This window comes from Pezoporus wallicus, unplaced genomic scaffold (assembly GCF_028554395.1).
Source record: "Pezoporus wallicus isolate ANWC-B61680 ecotype Strahan unplaced genomic scaffold, APGP_CSIRO_Pwel_v1 contig_749, whole genome shotgun sequence".
Classification (NCBI taxonomy): Eukaryota; Metazoa; Chordata; class Aves; order Psittaciformes; family Psittacidae; genus Pezoporus; species Pezoporus wallicus.
Genome location: NW_026641327.1, coordinates 97,868 through 124,427, shown reverse-complemented (window position 1 = coordinate 124,427; position 26,560 = coordinate 97,868). Strand labels below are relative to the sequence as shown.

The following is a 26,560-nucleotide window of genomic DNA, read 5'->3' as shown; positions in this document are numbered from 1 at the left end:
ATATTTTATATACACTTACAACAATGTTAGAAAAGTGACGTTTTGCATTGAATTAGTCTTTTGTTAATTATAAACAGTGTCAAAGACAAGTGTGTCCTGGAAGCTTGCTGCTTGTAGTCATGGTTTTAGTATAGGTCTGGGGCTTTAGTATAGGGCTTGGGCTTTTCCATAAGAACAGAGACCCTTGTATCACTAGACCCTTTTATCCAGCTGCTCTGTGTGGCATTCTTTGGATGCTCTTTATGCTTCCAGTTAAGTTTTTTCTTGGTGTTTTTTGTCATCACTGCCTTTTTAACCATAAGCAGATTTTCTTTGCACCTGCCAGGTGTAGACTAAGTCTCCAGGAACATCAATAGTGTGTAGAGCATTGATAGTGTGAATGTCACATGCCACCACATCTCAGTGCAAGAACTAATCCTTCAGGTATGATTGTGAATCTCGGTCTCTGCCTAGCTCTTTGACCTGTGTGTTTCTTTCAGTTTGTTACTGAAAACCTTCCTTTTCCTTTCCTGCCATCTCTGTTAGCTGAGGAACCATAGGCTCATTTAAAATATGGTGTTGGAAGGCATTTCGGTAGAGTGTCTGATCTAAGCCCTAGCCCTGCATAGAGAAGAACCGACTTTCTGACCATGTTGTTCAGGATGGAAACACTCATGTCCAAAATCTGTATTGTCCTGCTCAAAAACTTGCATTCCTATCTGTCTCATAGCATAAATAAGTTGTAACTTGCTGATATCTCTCTCGCTGGGACAGAACAGCACCTCTACCCTCTTATTCCCTGCTGCATTTTGAGATAAAAGAGCTGGGCCCAATGCTGTGAGTTTGAGAGAGCTCTTCCATAAAACTGCATATTGCTGTGATAGTTGCATTAAGAGATGCATGTGCTGCTTTTAATTAAATGATCTGGCTGATGTGGTGTTTCAGTTTTTATAGTCTGATATGCAGGGACTGAAGCAGTGTGAAATAAAAATATAGAAGGAAATAAAATACTGTAGCCAGTTGAATTAGACGTACTGAAACTGTTTTCTGAAAGAGCAATAATGGCAAACTTCATGGAAAACTTTTTTAGCTGACAAGCCTTGCAAGTGTCAGAAGGATTTACTTGTCTCTGGGTGAAACCTCTCTGCCTACACACTTCTGGGCTGTGTGAGATTGTTGGGTGGCTAAAATAAGGTTTCATTCCTTTCTTCAGAGTGAATTTATAAGTTATTCTTAAAGGTACAAAATCTGTAAATTTCTGCCAAGATAATAGAGAATTAAATGAAGAGATAGCTAATTTTGCTTTAAATGTGAAAGTATATCTATAAATAGTATTTGTGTATTTGTAGTCATTCATTCCTAGTCATCTGAAATGCATTGACTGAATTACAGTTCTTTTACTGTTCTTCTCCAGTTTTTGAACCACAGTGTTTAAAATCATAAATACATTACTATTTTATTGCTTGAACTTTACATGCCTTACTGATTTGCTTTCTCTTTTTAGGTGTCTTGGCTTTTTAATCCAACCAGAAGTGAAATAACAAGTCTAGATAGTGGAAATATAGATGACATTTTAAGTGAGTACTTTGAACTTTTTATATTCTCTATAGTCATCTATGTGAAACTTACAATGTTAGTAAATGAATATGCATACCCTAGATTTGAATTTATGAATTGCAAATGGCATAGAAGTATTAAGTTAGTACATTGTCATTGCAATGCGGATTTGAAGTGTCTAAGTAGAATACCTGGCATCTTGTTTGCAGATGGGAATACTTGATTACATAACCAAAAGCTGTCAGTAGCTCGTTTTACAAGTTCCCTCAAAAATAGCAACAACTGAAACCCATGGTGATGGGCCTTAAAGTATCTTGCTTGTTCAGCTCTGCTTTTCTCAAGTTAAGCATAATCATGATACTGCTCAAAAGAGATACTAGAGTGCAACTTCTGACTTTCAGTGCCTTAATTTTAAATTCAAAATTACCTTTTGTCTCATGTAACTATTAGTTCTTTCATGTTTTAGCACCTTAATATATTAACAGTTTTAATGTCCATTATGTTGATAAAGTCAATAAAATACATGACTGAAGGCCTCTTTCATCACCTTGCCATTTGATATAGGCTGTATTTCAGATAAGATTTACCCTACAGTTTTCTAGCAACCAGACTAAGCTGTGTGCTAAATAATCTAGAAATATTTGCTTTTATAGTTTTGTGCATATTTTTATAATCTCAGATAAAGGCACTGAGAAGTTTGCCTCACAATATGACGTTGGATTTTTTCTTTTTCTTTCCTCTCAGACAATGCAGATGTTGCTTTAGTTAATTTTTATGCTGATTGGTAAGTTGTGCAAGTTTTTTTTTCCTATGTTTAAACATCTGTTTTTTGAGAACTGTCATGTTTGGCTCTAGTTTTCTAATTGAAAATACAGTGGCATGTTGCTTTCATGCTAGTTCTTTCCCGGGTTTAAGTCCTGATTACTTTGCCTTCTGTTCTACCATCTTCGGTTTTGTTCAGGGCTCCTATCAGAGGAAAAAGGCTTCTAGAGTAGTATGGAATAACATGCTATGCAACTGATTTTTTTTTTTCCTTTTGTTTTTGTTTTTCCTCTGAGCAAGATATAGTTCATTAACTTTTTGTTCCCTAACTTGAAAGACTTGAAATTACGTTAAAAATTGGTACCTTCTCTAATCTGGAAGACTTTCCAAGTGGAGAACAATAGAAGTTATAATGGAGTGATGAATTCTGTGAACTGGAAGGGGAAAGAATTTGTGGCCAGATTGGTTAAACACTGTAAAAGACATACTTGGAGAGAAATATTTACTTGAAATTATTGTTTTTAAGCTTGCATATAATATTGCTCGAACTCATTTAAGCACCATACCCTTTTTTATTATGTAAGAAATAATTTTTAGATGTTCTTTTCTGCTTCACCATTAATATTTTTAAAAGAATCTTTAACAAGAAAGAAATCAGGAAAGTATCCTGAAAAAAATAAGATTTAACATGTGAATTAGCATAGAAAATGAGGTTAGAAAATAAATAATTTTGTCCTCCTTGATTCAAGTAATCTTGACTGTAAATAGCTTTATAACGTAAAGTAATATATAAACCAAAGTACTATACTATAAATATTCCTCTCCCTGCTGTTTTGCTCTGTGAGCATAAAATGTTGGCCTTCAGCATCCAAGGTCATGTAGGTGGTTAGACTTCTGATTTCTTTCGCCTCTTTCACATGCCACTATACATCTAAGACTGTAGGTTTGTGTGGCCTAGAAATAGCAAGCACCCAGAGCTTTACATGATAATTCATCTGGTAGCAGGCTAATTTTAATTGTTTGTTGTTTTTTTCTTTTAAGTGATTTTGAAAAATTCATACCCAGTCTTTCTGTAGAGAATGACATTCTCAGTAAAGATGTTTTTAATGCCTTCATTTAAACTTTGCATAAAGGTAGACATTACATCAGTCTAAATCAGTTTAATAACCTTTGTATATATCTGTCATTTTATAGACAAATTTTATGTTCAGTTAATTTGCTTCTGTTCATTTTCTGCCACAGATTAAATTGTTTCTAGGCACATTTAGACCAAGAGTTGTTCTTTAGAGAGAGTGCATTGATTTACCAAGGTATTCATTTGAAATGTCTTTGTTTATAATGATGGTACAACTGAATAACTGGTTAAGTAAGAAACTAGGTCAGATTTCTTATTTGTTCTGTACAGAATTATGCTATAAAGGCTGCCTTTTAGAATAAGGAAGTGAAACTTTTAAGGTGCTTATTTTCAGTTAGTGATCTGTAGATACCTGGTGGATCAGGGACTACTTCAAAAAGTTTTATTAGAGATAACCAAAGAAAGCAAGCCCATTGAGAGTAAATTTAATGCACTGAAATCTAGGGCCTATGTTGCCATTGTAAGATCATTTTTGGATATTCCAGTAGATAAACTGGGGGAGGCAAAAACTCCATGTTCTGATATTTTTGTGATAAAAGGAAGGTACTAATATTTTAAAAATTGATATAGCCAAGTAACAAGGGTCCTGGTTTAGAACATTATTAGCACAGCTCTTTCTGCAAGTCTCCATTGTTATTCATATCCTCTGTAGAATAGGTTTGTTTTGAATTTAAAGAGTAGCATATGCTTGCAAGTTGATTCATATTATTATAGGCCATAGTTTTAAAAAATTAGAGCCTTAGTTAAGATCATTACATGCAGGCATTCAGCAATAACCTCTCAATATAGTGCCCTGCCAACCAATGATGTAGCATCACCTTTGAATGAAAACAGATCAGTTCACTGTTGTAGACACTGCTGTAAGGGTGGAGAAGAACGATGGATAAGGAAGCCATGTGTAACGTACACGTGCCGCATAAATGTGTAGCATACAGTTGTGCTGCCGAGAATCAGGTGTCTTTCAGAAAATGGCCTTAAGCCCTGTTTGTACTTTGAAATCAAAACCTGCCTTTTCACTTGAATGCTTGCTGTTGTAGACATAACAGCATCCCCAGGCTACCACTGTAAAGTTTAAGCAGGGCTTCAGTCCAGGCTTTCTTGCAAGTCTACTCTATGAGGTCTCATTCCGGTAAGTTCTACAGGTGCTATTATCCATCTTCTATTTGTTTTGTGTTTAGAAGAATGGAACATAAAATGTGGATGTATTAATAATGGGCCTTTGCATCTTTACAATCCTACAGCCTTTTCCATGGGCAGAAAGAAAGGATTTGCTTCAAAACCTGGCATGAGTGGAAGATGGAACCTATGTGATTCTATTTGTTCATAGTGTTGTAATGGGAGTCTGTTCAAATTCTACCAATCTTGAGCCATAATATAAGAAGCAATACTTCTAGCATCTATTATTGACCCTTAGAAAATTATTTCTGTGATATTTCGTGAAGGCAATGGTGAATATTTGAATCTCAACAATCCAAGTAACTTTTTTTACTTTATTTTTAAAATTACTTCCCAGGGATAGTTCAGGTAGAAAAAATGAAGAACAGTCTTTCTGAATAGAATATTATTTCCTGAAGGCTTATAATTGATTAATGGTGTTTTTTTGCACAGATAATACAGAGGGGCACATCTTGAGCTATATATTCTTTTAGAATGTTTGGGTTTTTTTTTTCCCCACATGAATTATTCAAGTTACTTTTGAACCGTTTTTTATCCAGCCAGTTAGTTGGATTATTACAAGTAGGTGTACTTTTCCAATAGCTTTTCTTTCTTTCTTTTTTCTTTTTCTGTCAAAGATGAAAATATTCCTTAAGTCATCAGTTAAAATAGTTCAAATTATTATTTTGAAGTTACAGTTTTGTGTCTATCCACAGGTGCCGCTTCAGCCAAATGCTGCATCCTATTTTTGAGGAAGCTTCTAACGTAATTAAAGAAGAATATCCAGATAAGAATCAAGTGGTCTTTGCTAGAGTAGACTGTGATCAGCATTGTAAGTAAATCCCGATTTAGGTATTTGTGTGCTATCCTCCCATTATTTAGACCAGAGTTGTTTGTATACATCAGTGAACCTCTTTCCAGTTTTTTCAGGGCAATCTCTGGTGTGGCTTTCTCATTGAATCCATAAACATACATTTTTATCAGTTCAGGGGAAGAAAGGCCTGGGATTATAAATTGAATTGGCTTGTTGAGGTGTCAAGAAGCATTAGTGCAACAAATGGTGCAGGTCCTCACAACCAAGAAGGGGAAGGGGTAATCTTCCATGGTCAGCATCAAGAATATGTTCTGCTCAGGCCTTCCTTCCAGTTAGGATTCATAGTAAGTTGCCTTTAACACACAGCCGGGAGGGGATCAGAGATTTTCTGCTGTGCTATTTGTACATATGCCAATAAATGGTTGCCTGTTTGAGTTTTCCTTGTACGCAGAGATATGTGAAAATGATATGCCAGAATTTACTTATTTAATGCTGGTGTTAATCCCTAAGATTGCTTTTTAACCCCATAATAAGTAAAATGTAAGAAGCATCTGCTGCACATTGAAAGACAAATGGATAGCACTAAGATTTTTATTATGTTGCTTTTTATAGTATAGGAGCTGTATTGTTTTATGCTTTTGGAAAAACAGCATTTGCAGACATAATTTCTTTACAGTGGCTTGTGATTCCCAAAGAGTATTAACAGACAGAAATTCAATTCTCATCAATACTGATTATAATATTTGGGCTTCACAAAATGTTAATTTGTAAGAAGATTCACAGCTGGAAATTTGAGGAATCACTGTGCAGGGTTATTAGTCTGTATTTGCAGCATATCCCTGATACTTACCATTGACCTAATAGTTGTGCTTTAGTGCTCTGTTACAAAAAAGCTTTTTCCACTGGCACCATTTTGGGCTCTATTTTGTATGCATGCACGCAGTTACCCAACAGTAAGGGCACCTGTCTTTCGATCTTCAAAGAGATCTCAAACATAAAAACCAAACAAATGAACAAAACCCAACACAAAATGAAAAAACCCTGCAACTTTTAAGGGAGCAAGCGCTTAAACTCAGTATCATAAATAGAATAAACTGATTCTTCAAGACTGTTGGGAGTGGCCAAGGAGATTCCATTTTATCCCCTCCTAAAGATCCACAAGACCAGTTAGTGACCACAGGAAATTTAAATGCCTCTGGGATTAAATCTTTGAATCACTGGGATATAGGACCCCCTTTATAGCCTCAGCTGGAAAAGCAGCTGGGCAGTATCCCCCTAGGGTATGTGAGCAGCTTTGAAGCATTCAGCTGCCTTCCTACATTGAAGTCATAGAGATGTGTTGGGGAAATGACTGGGTTTTCTGGTGGTTGGTTTGAATACCTGAAATACCTTCCCAGATCTCAAGTACTTAACTACATTTCAGCTTCTTTCTTTTTCACACCTGATGTTCTTTTCTGCCTCCAATCATCAGTCTGTATGGTGTGTGCTGGGCAGATGTTAACCAAAAACGTAGCATTAAATATTCAAATTTGTTATCGCTAAAACTCTGTTTTCAGGTAAGGCAATGAAATCCTTTGGAGGGGTATATTGAAAGCAAAGCCTGAGATACAGTCTTTGCTGAAGTTTTCTTACTGACTGTTTTTTTGTCTGAGATCTGTTGCAGTATCTACACAAATAAACTGCCCTCTATCTCTGCAATTGTAGAAAATAAATATAATTGTAGAGCATGCATTCTGATCGGCTTTGTATCAAGTTATTAAACCAGTCTTTCTACATACTTGAAATTACTTTTGTATGTCCTTCTGTGTATATCACTTTCATCAGTGATAGTTTCTCAGATTAACTTGATTCAAGGTGAGGGAAGATTAAGGACGTTCATACTCTGTTTACTTGATTTCTATGGTTATTGGCTCATCTTTTCATTGAGTCAAGATACTGATAATGAAACTTCCTATAAATTTCTCACAAAAGACTATGGTAAAACCAGTCTGTATTGTTGAGTTTTATGGTTAAGGTATACATGACCAACTGAAGTCTTTATTTTGTTTGCTGCAGCTTTAGTTGCTTGGATAACTTGGAGAGTCTCTGGGCTGCTGCATGGACAGTGTTTAGCCGTGAGATGTTCTTGTGTTAGTAGTTATGTGCCTAAGAAGACTGCCCCCTCCCCAGTAGTTGAAATATTGTTGCTTAGTTTTCTCATACTGAATTGAGCTCATCAGAGGTTGTTACAGAGAGCTAAATCCCCGATGGAGAAGGAGATGCTACAGAGAGATTGTCTTCCTTCCCCTGGGCCTATTCCCAGGGGGATAGTGGGCTAAGTAGTATGAGGCAGCCAAGAGCTTTGTTCTTTATTACTGTAATGTCACGAGTTCTCTGTGCTTACTCTGTGTCCTTAATTTAAGAAGCAGATGAGTGTGATTTCTTCTGGAGAATCTGTAAAATATGAGTTAAAAATAAAATCCTATAATGACAGACCAAGTCTTTTCCCCCAATTTGCATTGCCTTTTTGAGTTAAAATAGCAAAGCTGTATGTCATTCTCAGTTTCCAGTGTTTATTTGCTGGGTTATAAGCAATGGTACATTTCGTGGCACACAGTTAATGGGTACTTCCTGAAGTTTTAAGAATTTTAACTTTGATTTTACTGTGTGTAATAGCAGCTTTTTAGTAAAAGGGTGAATGTTGCCATATTAGCCATCTTGTCCCTGCTGTTGCAGTTTACTAAATGTTGGAGTCAAAGTTATTGCTGTCTTTCCCCCTCCCTCTCCCCCCCCCCCATTTCCTTTCATATCTTTTGTATGTATTTACATATTTTGTCAGCACTAGAAGGTTTATGCCAATATTTTGGGGTTTATTAATGCCTGCAGATTTCATACCAGTAGTAGTTCACTATTAGAATGATGTTCTAGAGATGGTGGATCATTTGCATTACAAATGATCTGTTTCTTTTTGAAACCAAGACTCTGTAGGGAATCCAAATAGCTGATTTCAGGCCACTCAAAAACAGCTTTCAGAATGGTCAGCCAGGCATAGATGCTTTCCATTTAATGTACTATTATTGAAGCACACTGCAGGGCCCAATAGCTCACACCAGCTTCTGACGGTAAAGCAAATTAAAGAGAATTATTGATGCACTGCCAAATGTTTGATGCTTAATGACAAAACCATCATTCTGTCTGCTCTTATAGCCAATATAAAGATGGGTTGTTTTTTTTTCCCCTGGAAAGTGATAGGCCCCAATGTGATTAAGTACAAAATCTGAATGTTAACACTATATTGAGCCTCTGTATGTGTTATATCTTTTACACCTGTTTATAATATTGTGGGAGATAATTAAAACTGAAATATGTAAGTTAAGTCATCAGGCTGTTTTTAAGCTGGTGTGGAACATACACAAAAGGTAAATCTGATGAAGCATGTACTCTTTCAATTTCCAAGACCTCATCCTTTTATAACTTAGGTTTTTGTAAGTTCCAGTACATTGTTTGCTGTTAGTCTTTTGTGGTTTTGATGTGTTTGAGTATTCTGGGTGTAATACCTAGTACAAGTCACCTTCTGTATAAAATTGTAAGTGATCTTTCTGCATATGCATTATTAGGAAGGTTTTGATTTGGTGGTGTGTTTGTTTTGTGTGTCTGGTTTGGTTTTGCTTTCTTTTGCTTTGCTGTATTCTTTTGTTAAGCAACAATGTTGGAAACTCACTTGGTACCATGGATTTCCTGTTTCTGTTGTCTGAGCGAATATTGCAGTATAGAACTCCTCATGCCTCTGGAGGAAACTTTACATTTTGAACAGTTTCTATGAATTCAATATTAGGAGTTGTGATGAAGAATTCTTTTAAGTTAAAGTATATACTGGGGGGTTAATTCTGCTGAACCATTATTTCTTTTGGTTTCTGAGCTAAAAAATAATAGGCAGTTTGACTAAATCTTTGTGCTTCCAAACAGAAAACAAATTCTCACCTATTGGGGTATTGAGAGGTGCTTTGCTAGTCAGACTGTTTAGGGAACTGTTGTTTGTTCTGTCTTTCAAAATGTCCATAAGTGGTATTCTCACTCATTACTATGAGCTGCTGATCTCTCTGGGTCTTGCCATTCCTGTAATGCGTACCAGTGTTAGTCTTCACAATTACTTAGATTGTATTGCTGCTGTGCCTCTGGTAAGCAAAATAACATGGTATGATAACAAATTCGAAGGTTTATAAATGAACTATAAATGAAACTATAAACAAACAGGAGGATTTCATTGCATTCCTGCCACTTTGCCTGAGAAGGAACTACCACTCTGAAAGAGTTATCTTTGTGTAAAATAAAAAGTGGAAGCGATTTGTAGAGGTTGCTGATGACTCTCCTCAGGAGAGCTATTTTGTTAGTCTGTCAGAAAAGGTTATGGGATGCCTACTGATGAGGCCCGGCTAAGAGCAGGCATGGCTGTTGTGAATGTTCCTTTGCAGCAGAAGGTAGTCTAGATTTTCTTGTTACTCAGCTTCTTAGTAGTCAGATTTGATGTAGCACATTGATTGCTTTTCTTACACCTATTTTGGTCCATCAAACAAGTTGCCAGTATTGCAATCATTGGGATAGGATGGCTGGTTTAGATGATCTCCCAGGTTCCTTTAATTCTGCTCCCTATGAATATTCCCAGTTCTTATGATTGTGTGTGTTATGAGAGGAGTAGTTTAACTGCTGTATTATGAAATACTTAACAATAAGATGAATGTAGTGTAGGGAAGTAGGAGGTAAAAAAGCATTTTTAAGTGAACTTGAGAGAAAAAAGCTTGCTGGATAAAAAGTAAAAAGTTACCTATCAAAGACAGATTTCATTTATCATCTGTAGTGTGCCCTGGCAGCTAGCCTGAGGTGCTTCAAAAGATGTCATTGATCTTGAGCAAGCAAAATACTCATTCAGTAGTCCCAGCTTCAAATACACAGCTGAAGGAATGTTATTTTTGAGATGGAAGGTGTTGGACAACAGTGAGGGAGAAAGTGATTTTTTTGATAAAAATGGGGTTTGGCATTCCTTTGAGGAGAAGAGCACATGATACTCGGACAAAAGAAATGGCTGACAGCAGCTTTGCTTTCTCTTCAGTAGTTCAAGAGAAGTATCAATACAGCTCATCTATGAAGAGAACCAAGTGATTATGAAGACATTCCTGCTGAAGTTTGTGTAATGAATAGTAGAAAATAGTCTGGGCAGTTGAGAAATGGTTGATTGCCATCAGGTGCACATGCAAAACAGGGAGGAGAGAATCATCTGAATTCATCAGTCGTTGCTCTTCATGAAACTTCTGATTTGTAGAAGACAAGAAAATGAAGTATGTCAGTTGCTTCCTGTCTTTAAGTGTGAAACTATTCTGGTAGCATAGATGCTAGGCTTGTAATTGAATGATTAATTTGACAAAATACAAACTCAAGGTTTATTCCTTTTAGGTACCTTAGTACCTGAAGAAAACATAAAGTTGTAGCTACTGGGGGGGGGGGGGGGGGTGTGTCCCTTTAGGTCAGTTACCCTTATCTGTTTGAAATACCTCTTTTAATCAGAAAATGAGCAGTAAGAATGTCTGGAAATATTTTAAAATTTAATTTAAGATTTACTATAATGTGATCTATGAATGAGTTCAAACAATATTCCATGTATTTGCTTTGTGTATTTCCAATTTTAAAAGGAATATAATTTTGTAGTTGCTCTGCTTGTGCTAAATCTACCTGTATCAAATGCCAGGGCTTAATGAAGCATTTAAGGTTTACTCTATTTGACTTTTGAATGAATTCAAACAATTTTTCATGTACTTGCATTTTATATTTTATAAAAAGATGGTTTTCAAATACTTACTTGTGTAGGACTGTCGTCTCTCTGTGTTAGTTCAAATACTAGCATTCATGGAATCTCAATGTAATTTGTAAAGAGCATCCAAGTTCTGATTTATGAAATAGTTTTTGGATTCAGTCTTGACAGTGGGCATTTTATTACCATTTTTTTTAATGCAACTTCAACACCAGATGGAAATCCACATACCTAGGGACTGCGATCTCCATTGTGGAGAAACTTCAGGACCCCCTCAATGCCCATTCTGCAGCCTGAGTATCCTCCTATAATTGCAAAAATAACCTGAAGGAAAAGTCTGTGCTGTGAGACAAAAAAAAGCATAGTCTTGGTGATCTCTTGCTGTTGAGTTCTGTAACAGTAACAGTCTTTGATCTCAATGTGTTCCTGTGAAACCTTTATATATAGTGTTCCTTGTCTCTTATCAGACCCCTGTCAAGTTTAGATAGACTGACATACCATCAGACCAAAGGTCCTTCTCTCAACAGGAGAGAAGGGGAGCAAATGCCCAGTTTGCTGATGTTGTCTTCTGCTGAGCAAATATAATGTGATTCCTCCCCTGCTACACTTACTACCTTCTTGTAGCCATCTCTTAGGTAGTTCAACAAAGAAGGGATGGAATTTAAAGGAAGAAACAGTATTGATCTGGTACTTGTTAGTGTTGAATATATTGGCATCTTTGCTTGAGAAATCTATATGTATTTGAAAGAAAATTACTCTGAATTAGGGATGTAAAATGTCTTGCCCTTAATTTTAAATGTAGTTAGTGTATTAAGAAATTCTTCTGGGATATTCAGGCAAAAGGTCAAGTCGTTTCTTAGTCAAAATTAATAGGCTGGTTTCTGTGGTATTTCATAGTGATGCAAAGTTTTTTGGGAACTGAGCTTAGCTGGTGAAGCTTTTAAGCTTACTGGTTTGAGGGATGTTAACATTTTTGTGGTGTGGACCTGGTTCTTATTCCTTTGTTATGCATGGTTTTGGTTTAAGTTGTGTAGCTGGTTCAAAGATTCTTTTCAATAACTAAAGCTGCAAGAGATTAGTTGTGTTTTAGCAGCAATTAAAACTACAATGGTTTCACTTGAGAGTTTTCCAGGCAACAGGGAATTCAGATTTATTTTGTCCAAAAGTGGTGGAGAATTTTATATGATGGAGGACAGTTACAGGTGCAGTGCCATAGGGGAATGACTTACTTCCAGTGGCACAGGGTTTTAATTTTGGTTTGCAACCGAGAAGTGTGTGTTAGCTGCTCAGTATCAGCAGTTTGCTTATGCCAGCTAACTCTAAATAAGAGCTTTCACAGGGCTTCTGTCTCCATTCTCTAGAGTAAGCGTAAGATAAGAAACAAATTGGCTTTGTGCTAAGTATGTAATTGAGAAGAAAGTACTTGTCACAAAGAATTAGTTTTTATGCTGTTCAGTACTGTGCCAGATATGCTGATGGACCCTCATTTGGTGGCCTTCCTGCTTTGGGCCAATCCAGGTCACCTGAAGTGTACCCTTTGACTTCTTCCTAAGGAGTCAGTGAAAAGGAACAGCATTCAGCCTACACTTTCAATGCCTTCCTCTCTCTGTTGACTGTATGAAATGTCTCTTTATCTCCAAAGATAAATCTCTTTGTAGAGGTTTACCATCTCATTCCTTGAGAGAGAAAGGAAGAAAGGGAAGCAGGGCAGGTGTGGTTGACTGGAATGGGTCACCTCAAAGGATTAAGCAGCTCTGGAAAGTGAGCAGATTGCTCATATTTTGGGATTTAGTTGGATTTAGGTACAAACATGATTGAGGCTTAGGTAAACTGCATCTGACTCTGTAATAAAAGACACCATTTTCATAGGGGCTGGGAGATTTTTTGTTTCTAGATACATTTCTAGGGGAGGAGTGAGCAGGAGGGCATCATAATTAAAGCTAAAGCAAAAAGGAAGTGCTTGTGTCCTACTTGACACTTTGTTTCTATTGTTTGGTCTTAGTCTTACTTCCCTAAGAATCTAAAACGCATCTGGTTACCACGTTTCTCCAGTCCTTCCTCATAAAAACTCCTTGAGGCTTTTTGCTGAACTTCAGCTACAGAAAGGGGGAGGAGCGCTCAAAGCTATTAAGTACTTACAAAATTTGATTAAAGCAATTGCTGGATATAGGAGGTGAACAAACCCAGTTCCTGTGCTGTAGAAAAGGTTGCTGTAAAAACCTAGGGCTGATGATCCTGCTTGGTATGCCATGAACCACTTCCCACTTATGTGTAAGTTTCCCTGTGTCCCATGTTCAGCTGACACCATGTCAAGTGTGTTGCTGGGAGCTAGCTGCAGAACCTGGTGCAACTTGCTATGTCCCAGAGGTTAACCAAAGTGGAAGAAGGACAAACGGATGCTTGAAGTACTCTGGGTGTATTAAAGAACCAGATTATTGCCTGAGTTGTGTTTGAAGATAAGGGGTACAGGATGCATGTTTCATGGAAAACTGGGCTTTATTGCTTCTGCTTGCCTTTCTTTACTGCTTTTCTAATTTTACTGTAAAACCTCTCTCCATTTTTATTTTTTTTTCATCTTTTATATTTGCAAGTGTTGGGAACAAATAACTTGGACTTAAATAACTGACCTGTTACATAAAGGTGAAAATAGCTAGTGCTCTTACACTGAATGACCACAGCTACGCATTATTTTATTGTATGTAGTTCTGTGTGGTACAAGTCTAGAAGAAGGCAGGGCTGCATGTATAGATGTGAATGAAGACCAGCCTTGAAGGGAATGCTGACGCTGGTTGGTCAGCAAGGTATTTGCCTTCATTTAGAAACCTGAAAATCTGTGTTTATTCAAAACTTGAGCAGCTCAGAACTGTAACAGAAGTTTTCTGGCCTTCATCAGTTTCAAGAAATACTTTGCAGGGTTCATGTTCTCTAAAGTTTGAGACATAACAGTTATATTTCCAGCAGTGTAACTGAGATAAAATCATAGCGAGTTTAATAAAATCAGCGCCTATTTTAGTTTAAGTTTTCTCAGGTGGATTAAGTCACTGAGATTTGGCAAGCTTTTGAGATTCTTATGTTCCTGTTACGCTCTTAAATTGGACTTCCCAGTTGTTAACAGGAAGTGTACCAAATGAGTATAGCTGACCAAGTCAAGTCTTTGCTTACTGCAGATTTTGGTCATGATTTTTTATGAAGATCAGTACATGTGAGGAATACTGTAGCTGCTGTCTGTTTTCTCCACTGTAGCAGTGTGTGTATGTTTGGGGTTTTGTTTGTTTGAGGACGGGGGGTTTATTAGTTTGTTCTTGTTTAAAGATACAGAAGTACTGGTTCAGGGATTCCACTTGTGGGCACACATATACATGTGTAAGATACTCAGTGTTTTTCTGTATTTGTAGGGGTTTAGTTTTGTTTTCTTTATTTCTTTTTAGCGGATATAGCTCAGAGATACAGGATAAGCAAATACCCAACCCTGAAACTCTTTCGGAATGGAATGATGATGAAGAGAGAATACAGGGGCCAGAGATCTGTGACAGCAATAGCAGATTATATAAGGCAGCAGAAGAGTAACCCTATTCGGGAGGTCCAGGATATGGAGGAAATTAGTTCTCTGGATGTAAGTCTTACCATTTTTATTCCTTTTAGATAAATATACATTTATTTTTTTAATGGTGAGTGGTGAAACACAATGTATTTGAAGAATATATTTACTTATATATTTACTTTTTTTTTTTCCCATTCAGAAATACTGTGAGTGCTTATTTTTAAGCTGAATAGAAAACTGGATCATTTCCAGTATTTCAAATTATTCAAATATAATCACTTTCAACCACATTTTGTTACGGTAACTTCACTACCAAATGACTTTATTTTACTTTTAATCATTTGAAAAGAGTATCTTGTGTTTGACAAGACACTTCTAGTATTTCTCTCTGGAAAAAATACTCACAAGGATGCTTCTGAATATTGAGAAGGCGGAAAAGAAATTACTTCTGCACAGTTATTGACTGTTGAATGAATGGCACCTCTGCATTGAATATCCTTAGGGAGTAATGATTTCTGGTAATTTGAGGTAAGTTATAATTTAACCTTTGTTTTTACAGCGCAGCAGAAGAAATATTGTTGGATATTTTGAGCAAAAGGACACTGACAATTACAGAACCTTTGAAAGAGTAGCGAATATTTTGCATGATGATTGCATATTCCTGTCTGCCTTTGGGTAAGTTCTAAATTTTGTTGGTTGCATGACTTCATTATTGAAATTATGTTAATACATTGTTAATAATTGGACTTATTTAATACTTTCAATGTAGCATAACTGAAGAGATTAGACTTTAAACAGCTAAATACACAGAAAGGATAGGAGGAGAAGACTCTTCCTAGCCTTAATGTCTACTGTGAAATCCAACTTTCTTTTTTTGCCTCATTTCTATTTTTTTCACTCTGGCAATATAATATAAATGTAACTGGGAAGGTTTTAGGGGGTAGTGCTAGACAGTTGTGTCCCAAAAATCTACTACTTTGAAGGGAAAGGAGAATAAGTAAGAAGAGTTAGAAAACATTTTGATAAAAATGTTATCATCTTAGCAGAATGAGAAATTTCCTTTGTTTTTAACCTCGTTTTTTTTTCTTTAAACGAATTACAATTTTTGTAGCTTTTTTCCTCTTTTTTTATAGTGTGGGTTTTTTTTTCCTCCTCCTCTTATTTCCCTTTTTTTTTTTCCTGTAAAGAACAATTCAGTATTTACTTGCTCATTTCCTCTTGGTGTCAGGGGAGAAGACCTTGTGTTGGGAGTGGGAGAAGTATTTGTAATGTGCAGGAGTACGTGTGGCTTTCCTTCAGTTCCTAGTTAGGTATTCTGTGACTGTGTAAGCAGCCTTGGCTGTGAGAGAACAATGTATCTGTACGCAGATTTTGTAATTCTGTGGCCTGTAGGTCTGTCAGTCTTATCCCCAAAGAGTGGCCATTATCTCAGATGTTTTCTGATGTGTTTATCCATGCTTATTCTCAGGGCAGCCAGTCTGAGTTGTTACTAGAATTTTAAATTACTTTTGCACCACCCTTATGATTTTTCATTCTTTTCAAGAATGCTTTTAAAAAATCCTTAGTAAGATAACAGTACTTTAATATTTTCTCTTCTGTTGTTTGAGTCTGTTCATCTTTGATTTAATGTTTGTCGACCATGTATAACGAGAAATAGTCTCCCACCACTCAGTGTTAGCATTTGTTTGACAGACACCATTCTTGGGGTAGTTACTGTGGGTTTTCTGGCTTTTTGTTTTTTCTCTAGGCATAAGGAACAAGCAAGCATAATGGAACAAATCAGAATTTAATTATTTGTAACCTGACCATGTAACTACAGATTGCAAGCTTGTCATTATTCTCTTCTGCAGACTCCCATCCCCTCTCTAGCCTGGAGCTGACAGTGTTTGACAGTGTGGCCTTCCAGACAGTGACGTTGGAAGCTAAATGTTTTCATGTCTGAGTTGCTGTGGCTCTTGAGCTTCCTAAAAATAATATGGGAAAAGACTTCCGAGGGAGATGCTGACTATATAGCAGTATTTTCTATTCAGATTATTTCCAAATATATATATCAAAATGTTTCATGGGGAGCTGACACTGACGAGTTGACCACTTCTGTTTGAGCATCCTAACAGCCCCTGGGAGGGGCTTTTGGTTTTGCTATGGACAAAGTTCAACAGGTATCTGGTTTGGAAGATACAAGGTAACGTGAGCTGTCACGTCCAAACTTCTAGTGAGCTAAAATAAACTCAACCAATCAGTTTAACAGGAAGAAGTTACATCAACATCTGTCAAGGCAGAACGGTTCCCTGCTATGCAAAAATTATTCTGGCTTTAGGTATTTGCAATAGCATATTTTTAAACTGTATTAAAATGGTACTTAGTTGCAGATCATTTTGATGCTTAGAATGGTTTTTAAATCAACTGTTCCTTACAGTTCTGTTAAGATCTGAGGTGAGTGCAGAGCAAGATTAGTGAAGGAAGACTTCTAAGCAGGAGATAAGAGAGATACTGATGAAGAGATTATTAGAGGTCATTAGGAACTGTAGTGGTAGGAAAAGGGGTAATGAGTTCAAATTTAAACAGAGGAATTTTAGATTGGATATAAGGAAGTTCCTTACTGTGAGGGTGGTGAGGCACTAGAATGGGTTGCCCAAAGGAGTTGTGAATGCTTCATCCCTGGCAGTGTTAAAGGCTGGGTTGAACAGAGTCTCGAGTGACAGGGTTTAGTGTGAGGTGTTCTTGCCCATGGCATAGGGGTTGAAACTAGATGATCTTAAGGTCCTTTCCAACCCAAACTATTCTATGATTTTAAAAGTAGAACTGGAGAGGGGTATATGTTAGTAGACATGGAAGAGAATGGCCTTGTGCCATTGAGCCGGAGTATAGGAAGCCAAATGCAGAAAACCAAAGCAAGCAGCAGAAAAACATTTTTTTCTCTTAAGGTGCTATGATGGACTGTAGGTAGCTCATGAAAGAGTGTGACTAATCTAGGAACTGTTTTAATTGCATGTTAGCAAGCAAGTAATGGGGCAGGAGGGTTATGTGCTTCCAAGATGTTCACCTACATTACCACTTTGAGAAGAGACAAAGTGCAGACTGAAGTGTTTCCAGTTTGTTAGCTGTTTTAAAAAGGTGTATCTTCAGGCATTTGGGATTTTCCCATCATGTCCCCACTTTGAGTGGGGAAGGCAAATCAGTAACAACTGCAGCTACTGATGTGGAGGACCTTTGGGGGTCCACCACAGGCTTACCCCTAGGGCACACATTTTGTTATAAATTATTAGTTTACCAAGCAGTGGTTAGGCAGGTGGCTCTTATATTGTCACTTTCTTCTTAAGCAGTGAAAGACTTTGAGTTAAGCATTATGATGTTTTTTTTTAAAACATTATGTGTTTTTTTTCAAACTGTGTTTTTTTTAGCTAACTTTTACCAGAGGTTGGGTATGCTTTCTGTTAACCTATGCTAAAAGGAAAAACACGTAGTTCATTTTACTGTTTTGTGGCATATGCAGCCAGTCAGCTCTGTCTTACCAACATGAGTTATGTTGGAACAGCAAGGAATGGGAGAGAAGAGGGCAGGCCTCTTTACATATCTGAAGCTGGCGAAAGGCTTTATTTTTGTTGAGATCTTCTGTCTCCTGTTGGATGCATAGCTGTTCCCATTTGTTTGAATAAGAGATGATAATTTTGAGGGTACAGCCTGGCAGTTTTCAGGGCACTGTGTTATGATTGGGATTAAGGAATTGCAAAATACTCCAGAGGCAGGAAAGACACTTAGTAAGGTGACATAGTGAACTGAATACCAAGGAGGAATTGCATGTGTTCTCAAAGTACACGCATACCATATCATCAGTGGCTAGAAGATGCATGCTGTGACTTGTGCTCTCTTGACCTCTTCTGAGAGTAAAATGGACAGTGTGGGCTTATTTGCTATCCATTTGCTCACTGCATGTTCTGGTAGAGCACCTCAAAGCCCTTCTTTATCAGAGTAGATAAGATGTAACTTTCTAGGGTAAGCATGGCGCAGGAAGAGTAAATGTCAACAAGAATCAACTTTCCTTTCCTTCTTTAACAATAGGTGTTTGTGTTTTTTTTAAATTTACATTATTTTTTTCATATTACATGATTCTGTTAATTTCATTAACATTTTTCTCTGACGGTCTCTTACCCAAAAATGTACCAGCATTCATCACTTGCACTTTGATTCCTTTAGTCCACAATTCTAATCTTGCTGACTTCCTTAATGCCCTTGTATCTAGCCAGGCCAAGTTTCTGTGGAGTCACTTTACAGTTTACTTTAAAGATCAAGGATTTTATTTCTCAAATTTTGAAGTAAAAGAAGATAGCAAACTAAAATACGGTATTTGGTATCTCAGTTATTTCATTTGTCTGTACCGAGACATGCTTACTGGTTGGTTTGTTGTAGGGCTATTTCAAAAGCCGAGAGATTTAGCGGAGACAATGTAATCTACAAGCCACCAGGGGTAAGTGTAACTATGTATTTTATTCTGCTTTTTGTCACTATATGTGAGCATGAACGAATGGAGACTATATTCAGATAACTCGGTATGTTACTGCATCTCAAATCTTAATTTTGTTTCATCACTAAGTAGTGTGAGAAATAGGATCATAGAAACTAGTGTTTCTAAATGTTTGAGATCTTTATTTCGTTTGTTGACAGTTAAATGCATAAAACCTGTAATTTTAAATGTCAGTGTCCAGAAGTATTTCTTTTTCCCCATAGAAACACACTAAACTCATTATGTGTGTAGATACTTTGTGTTCTGTAAAAGTCTTAATCTGTGAAGTTCATCAGCTGGTGCACTACATGGTTTTCAAAGCAAGTGACAGTTGCTAAGTATTTTTCTGTCACTTGCCTGTCACTAGCCCCCAGGGGTTAAGAGCTGTTCTCTTCATTAAAAGAAATGGAATTAGTACAATTAATCATATGTTAACAAACTCTTCATATACATAATTTTACTTGAAAAATTCAGTAGAGAAGAAAATCTGCAAGAATTGCTTTTTAGAAACATATCTGAAAATCTGCTCCCTTCTCAAATTTAAGGTATGGAAAGAGTTGCTTGCAAATGAGAAATAGATAAAAAAAGACCAGGGGGAGGGGAGTTTCAAACCTTTTTCTGCAAAACTGGAATGTATTAGGTTACCTAATTTATGTGGTGTTTCTGAATTAAGATGTGCTTAATCATGGCCGCAGCTTGCAAAGTCGTGCTTTGCTTCATGCTAACCAAAATTGTAATTACGTTTAGAGATGGAAACACTGAAATCAGAGTTAAAACCACTAGCAAATCAAGGAAAACTATTTATTCATATCTCTTTGGCAAAGCAAGTATAAAATACCAGTTTCAAGTACAGAGATACTATTTCTCAATGAACAGAAGTCTTAATAGCCTAGTAATAATCTAATAATAAAATTAGAAGCATTCCAAATTTGGAAACAAAGTATCTTTTCATTTCTTCTTAATTTGTGTTAAAAAATGAAGCTGACTGCATAAATAATCACATAATACTTATTTTCCTGTTGTACTTCTGTGACATAGTTAATAGAAATTCTGCATGCACAAAGGTTGAATATTGGTATAAGATTGGCTTTCAGTATTTACATGGACACCGTTGCTTTATTGGGTAGGTAATCTTCTTTGAAGGTAGGAAAGTCATTTTTACTGTTTCTCAACCAGTATGTTTTTCTCTTCAACAGGAAAATGCTCCAGATATGGTGTATTTAGGCTCACTAACCAATTTTGATTTGATTTATGCGTGGACACAAGATAAATGTGTGCCACTTGTTCGAGAAATTACATTTGAAAATGGGGAGGTAAGAAATTTTTCTACTATTCTGTTTTTAGGGTTTCTTTCTCAAAACCAAATCATCTCTTTCAAGGTCTCTAATCCATGCCGAAGACCTTTCTACATGCTTTGCTTTTGGCAGAAATTATCTATTAGGTAATGTCTCTTCATTCTTTTGGAGCTTTTTTGTTAGACTTGAAACTCACCAGAGGCAGATTTGTAGTAGCTTTGTACACTCCCAAAGTAAGAGATTATAGAGTGAGGACACTTAGATGCTGAGAATGTATTTGTATTGGAATGTATGTGTCTGTAAGCAAGTTCAGAGGATGATCAGGGGGCTGGGGCACCTCCTGTATGAAGACAGGCTGAGAAAGTTGGGGCTGTTCAGCCTGGAGAAGAGAAGGCAGCGTGGAGACCTCATAGCAGCCTTCCAGTATCTGAAGGGGGCCTACAAGGATGCTGGGGAGGGGCTTTTCATCAGGAACTGTAGTGACAGAACAAGGGGTAATGGATTCAAACTTAAACAGGGGAAGTTCAGGTTAGATATAAGGAAGAAGTTCTTTACTGTGACTGGAGCAGGTTGCCCAAAGAAGTGGTGAATGCTTCATCCCTGGCAGTGTTCAAGGCCAGGCTGGATGGAGTCTTGGGTGACATGGTTTAGTGTGAGGTGTCCCTGCCCGTGGCAGGGGGGGTGGAACTTGATAATCTTAAGGTTCTTTCCAACCCAAACTATTCTATGATTGTGTTCTATGGTTCTATAAGTATGTATAGGGGTGTTAAACCCTGAGTAGAATGTATTATTCATCTAAAGTAAGTATATATTGTTTATATAGATGTTATGACTAAATATTGAATTAAGATTCAGACATAAATGTTATTTAAGTGCTTTTGTGGCTATTATGACTGTCATGGTTTAAGCCCAGCTGGTAACTCAGAACCACGCAGCTGTTCACTCACTCCCCCACTTCCTCCCCCCAGCTCCTGGAGGGATGGGGAAGAGAATTGAAAGAATGTAACTCCCACGGGTTGAGGGTTGAGATAAGAACAGTCCAGTAACTAAGGTTTAACACAAACCACTGCTGCTGCCACCAATATTAATAATGATGATAAGGGAAATAACACGGGGAGAGAACACACCCACTCACCACCTGCCGACTGATACCCAGCCCAACCCTGGCAGTGATGTCGCCGTTCCGGGTAACTGCCCCCAGTTTACATCGTGGGCATGACGTGCTGTGGTATGGAATACCTCTTTGGTCAGTTTGGGTCAGGTGTCCTGTCTCTGCTTCCTCCTGGCTTCCCCTTGTCGCTGGCAGAGCATGAGACTCACAAAGTCCTTGGTCAGAGTAAACATTACTGAGCGGCAACTAAAAACATCGGTGTTATCAGTGCTGTTCCCGGGCTGAAAGTCAAAAACACAGCACTGCACCAGCTACTATGCTACTGCTGAACCCAGGACAATGACCTTGAAAAATGCTTCAATCAGGGTAGAAAATACCTGTGTCAGCATGTCCATGACAGTTTGAAAGAGTAAAATAGTTGTTAACTATCCTTTTGTTATAATTAGTTTTTAAAATTTAATATTGAAGTTAGTAGTAGGAAAAACAGTTCCAAAGCATTATCTAATAAGCATATGAAACAGCTATGGAATTGCCAGTCTTCTGGGAATTGTCATAAAAAACATGTGATTAGGGGGGTGGCAGCAGTGTGTCAGTCTGTGATTAAGCACTGGTACCTTCTTAATCTTTTTAGCTTCACATGCTCTTTCCTTCACATTTCTTCTTTTAGCTGTAATTCATGAAATGGAATTTGGGATCGATCTTTCAGATACTTCTTTTCTTGCTATCCTTATTTTCTTTACAAGCTTTTCTTTTGTAACTTACTCCTCTTTCATCTATTTCCAACTCATATTACAAATGTTTTTGTACAAATAACCAACAGGAAAAAAATCTTTAGAAAATTAGCAAGTTTATAGTACCTCAGGAGGAGTATTTGTACATATCCACAGCATCTGCCAGAAACTCAGGTGAGGTACATAATTGATAGATTGTAGCATGTTGTCCACACTGGATTAAAAACCAAAAGATCAGTCATGATTCATTCTCAGTTTGCACACTTTTTTATCCTGAGCCTTCAGTGTACGTAACGCTGCTGTTCTGGGTACACAGAACACATCAGGGTACACGACACAGAGGATGCACAAAATGGTTTAAGTACATCTTCTAATCAACCCCACCAGTTTTTATTGGAAGGTTCTGTTATTTGAACAATTTTTAGTTCTTCATTTGCAACTCAGTATCTTAACGATGCCACATGTTAATGTCTTTAGCAGTGTGCAGTGGATTTTAAATGTACTTTTCCCATGGTGAAGTTGGATCCCGAGCCTTAGAAGCCAAGGTTTATCAGTGGTGTTGTGTTGTGGTTTTTCTGGTTGTTCTCTCAACCCTTAATTCCTGTTTACTTGGGCGCATACTTACAACTCCAATGTGAGGATTTGCCTAGCAACATTTGTTTAAAACTTCCAGTGCCGCCAGTACCCAAACAAAATTAAACATGCCAAAATTGAGGTACTTCTGCCTGCTGAAATGGTACAGTACTGAAATGGGCTCTTAATGCATACTGCACAATATTACAGGTTAAAAATATGAAGTGCTGTGACTGTTGAGCTGTGTTTATGGCACTAGAATACTGTATAAATGGGACAGACAAAACTTTTACCACAGACTTTAAATTAATTTTTAAATCAAAATTAGCCTCTGTAAACCACAGGTAGGGTTTTCCCTCATTTTCTTTATTGCTTTCATTATCTGGTGTCATGGACAAGCTAGCCAGGAAGATGCCTAATCTGAACAGTTCATCATTGTGACTTTAGACAATACATAGCAGCTGAACTCTGAAGCAAGGTCTTCTGCTTGAGAAGGCTGTCCATTCGTGAGACAGTCTCTTTACATGACAAAAAAAGGCTGCTGGGATCAGTAATATCATTCAGGAGAAATCACTGTTTAACCTGTAATCAGGCTGGTTTAGTTACACGTTCTATGAATGCAGTGAACCATGTGGTCTAACAGTGGTGCTGAACTGTAAGTTTTTGAAAGGGTGAAAAGCTTCTCAAAGACATACAGAAGTTGGAAGCTCAAATCTAAGGAAAAAATCTTTGGATATTTTCAGTGCCAAATGAGATGGTAGGTTTTGATAGAGCAGCCCAAAGCAAATGAAATAGCTCTTCTACTTTGCCATGGCTTGATCAGTAAGACATGCTATGAAAGCTGGAATGGAAAAGCAAACAAATGCAGGTACTTTATAGAAACCAGTTAAGGGCACAATTAGGAAGGCTCTCAAGCCAGCCGTCCTAACAGCCTGCTAGGGGTACTTGATCTTGTGACTATAACTCACTGAAGTTGTCCTTTTAGCTGCTTGCAAACACAAGGGGAGTTTGGAGCTGGAATACCCAGATCTGCCTGAGGGTTCTCCCTTTAGAAATGTGCCTGCTGAAACGAGTGAGGAAACAGACCATGATCATAGTGGTACGAAAGAGGCGAAAGAGAGGAGGCTGAGATCCAGGCAAATTCACGTGTGTAAAACTGAGAATGAGCAAATATGAGTAGTGATTGGTTTAGGGATGGATTGGGAAGCGTGGATTTCATCAAGAGCACTGAAGTTATGAGGGTCTTTGCAATCTGCTGTTAAAAAACCAAGCTTCAACTTACCTGAAAGACTTCGTTAAAGGGAGAATGACAGCCATTTCATGTACACTGTGTAACTGGCTGGCTCCTGGTACAGATGAAAAGCATTTCTTCCAACCTACTACATATAAAAAATAACTGAAGAATCTCTTCTGTTTGGTGGCAGAACAAATGAGTGCTATATTTATCCAAAAACATAGATTTTATTCTGACACTGGCTAGAATCAAAGAAGTGGCAACCCTTCTTACACCAGTTGTGCAAATGAAAGATAGGCAAGACTGTAGGCATTGATTAGATTATAAATGGTTATTTCTTCAGTTGGGCTGTAGTGAGTTGAGCTGATATTCAAAGGTGCCTAAAAATCACTTTCGAAGCAAGCAAATGCGTGTCATTCATATTTTGTTTGGGAAACATCCTGAATAAATTATTCAGGGTTTTCCTATGTTCAGCTGTCCCTGAACAGAGATACTTAAACAGAACTTGGGCTGCAAGAATGCATTTCTATGAGGAATTGAAGCTTGCCTGTTTAATAAAGGGTTTTGTTTCTTTATCAATTGTAGTAATATACTAGCCCGTGCATTTAATAACTGTGTTATACAGATGACAAGTCAGGATGCACTTAATGCCAAAGAACAGTACTTGATCATAACTGATGCAGCTGTCGTTAGCTTTCTTATTTCCCTCTCTTTCTATTTTCAGGATGGAGTTACTTAAAAATACTTATTCATTGTGTTATGCGAAGAAAACTCCAACTTACTGCATGAACCAAGGACTGGGTCTAGAGTACACCCTGAGCTTTTTACAGCATTTAATACTGTGCTGTTTAGGCCATATTGCTGTCTCTATGAATATGATGTGTTTTCTCAGAATTGGGCTATTTCTTTTGAGCAAGTATTCCAGTGCAAGTGTATCCCTTACTGAAATGTGGGTAATGAAATACCTTCGTGTTTTATCTGTTGATTATGACAGAGGAAGGAAACATGGTTAACTGTATAACCCTTAGATGAAGGGTCAGCAGTTAAGGCCTTTAGTCCTGGGGGTTTTTTCAGCTGTGTTTAAAGTAGAGATCTCACTGAATATGAAAATTGCTAGAATCGTTTGTTAAGGGCACTTGTTAAGCAAGTGAGTTCTGTTGTTTGCTTTGTGTGCAGGAACTGACAGAAGAAGGCCTTCCTTTTCTCATACTTTTCCATATGAAAGATGACTTGGAGAGTTTAGAGAAATTCCAACAGGAAGTTGCACGACAGTTAATAAGTGAAAAAGGTTTGTAGTAACCCCTACTTCCTTCTTTTTACCAGTGTAATTTTTTTCAGGCCAACTCAGTAAAGTGGAAGCAAAGGCCAAACAGAATCCTAGTTTTAAAGCTCTTGAGACTGAAGGGCTTTATGTACTTCAGACAGTGAGGACCAACTGCTCTGGAAATGATTAAAATAGGTACACAATTTATTAGTAAGAAACTATTTCAGAAATCCTTCTTGTGTAAATGACTTAATGCAGATTGAGAGGGCATTCAACAAAACTTTAGTTTGGATTGTGGGCAAAACCACTTGAAGAAAGTCTGTTATTTTGGTGATATTAGTTATTTCAATCTGTTGTCAGGTTTTGCATGTTGTACCTGTCCAATATCCACCTGTGTAATAGTTACGAAAGTGATTAGGATTTCAAAATAGTCAATTAAAAATAATCTTAACATGGATTTTTGCCTGATCCCAATTTTAAGGTACAATAAACTTCCTCCATGCTGACTGTGATAAATTCAGGCACCCACTTCTCCACATTCAGAAGACTCCAGCAGACTGCCCTGTTATTGCCATCGATAGCTTTAGGCACATGTATGTCTTTCCGGACTTCAGTGACTTGTCGTAAGTATGTTTCTTTGTGCATTTTAATTGGAAAAGAACAAAGGAAAAGACGTGCTCGTATTTTAATCAGTACTATGGTAGGAAGATGAATAAATCTGGGCTAAGTAAGGCTGACGATGTACGATTCAGTTTAAAGCCTTAAAGCAGTATGAATTGGTGTGAGGTCAAATGCAGTTGCATTGCTTTATGCAAGAAGAAAATCTCGCATTAAATCTCTAGATGCCGCTCTTCCTTGATGTCAGAGTTTTTCTATTTTCCACAGTAGTTAGGCATTTGGAGCCTGGCTTGGTATTTTTAGTGATCTAGGTACAGCAATTAACTTTAAAAGGTTTAAAATACTACATGGAATATTTAAGTGCTATGTTATGCATTGATTATGATTATGTAAAATGCACCATGTAAGAATTCCCAGCCTGCTGATTTGGTTTTTCCTGCAGTGCAGTTCCAGCCTTCCTGCATTAGTCTAAACCTAGAAGAGAAATCCTTGTTGTGTGCGTTTTCCA

At 37.3% G+C, this 26,560-nt stretch overlaps 1 protein-coding gene across 2 annotated transcripts in view; it reads left to right on the top strand.

Annotated features, from left to right (window-relative positions):
* Positions 1 to 26,560, top strand: part of ERP44 (endoplasmic reticulum protein 44) — a 48,321-nt gene that overhangs the window by 16,513 nt on the left and 5,248 nt on the right. For both annotated transcript variants that reach the window (XM_057423055.1, XM_057423056.1), the window contains exons 2-10: positions 1,484 to 1,556; positions 2,281 to 2,320; positions 5,305 to 5,420; positions 14,613 to 14,797; positions 15,285 to 15,400; positions 19,133 to 19,190; positions 20,423 to 20,539; positions 25,347 to 25,458; positions 25,916 to 26,057. In XM_057423055.1, the coding sequence (XP_057279038.1) occupies positions 1,484 to 1,556; positions 2,281 to 2,320; positions 5,305 to 5,420; positions 14,613 to 14,797; positions 15,285 to 15,400; positions 19,133 to 19,190; positions 20,423 to 20,539; positions 25,347 to 25,458; positions 25,916 to 26,057 (959 nt within the window). The remainder of the gene's footprint in view (positions 1 to 1,483; positions 1,557 to 2,280; positions 2,321 to 5,304; positions 5,421 to 14,612; positions 14,798 to 15,284; positions 15,401 to 19,132; positions 19,191 to 20,422; positions 20,540 to 25,346; positions 25,459 to 25,915; positions 26,058 to 26,560) is intronic.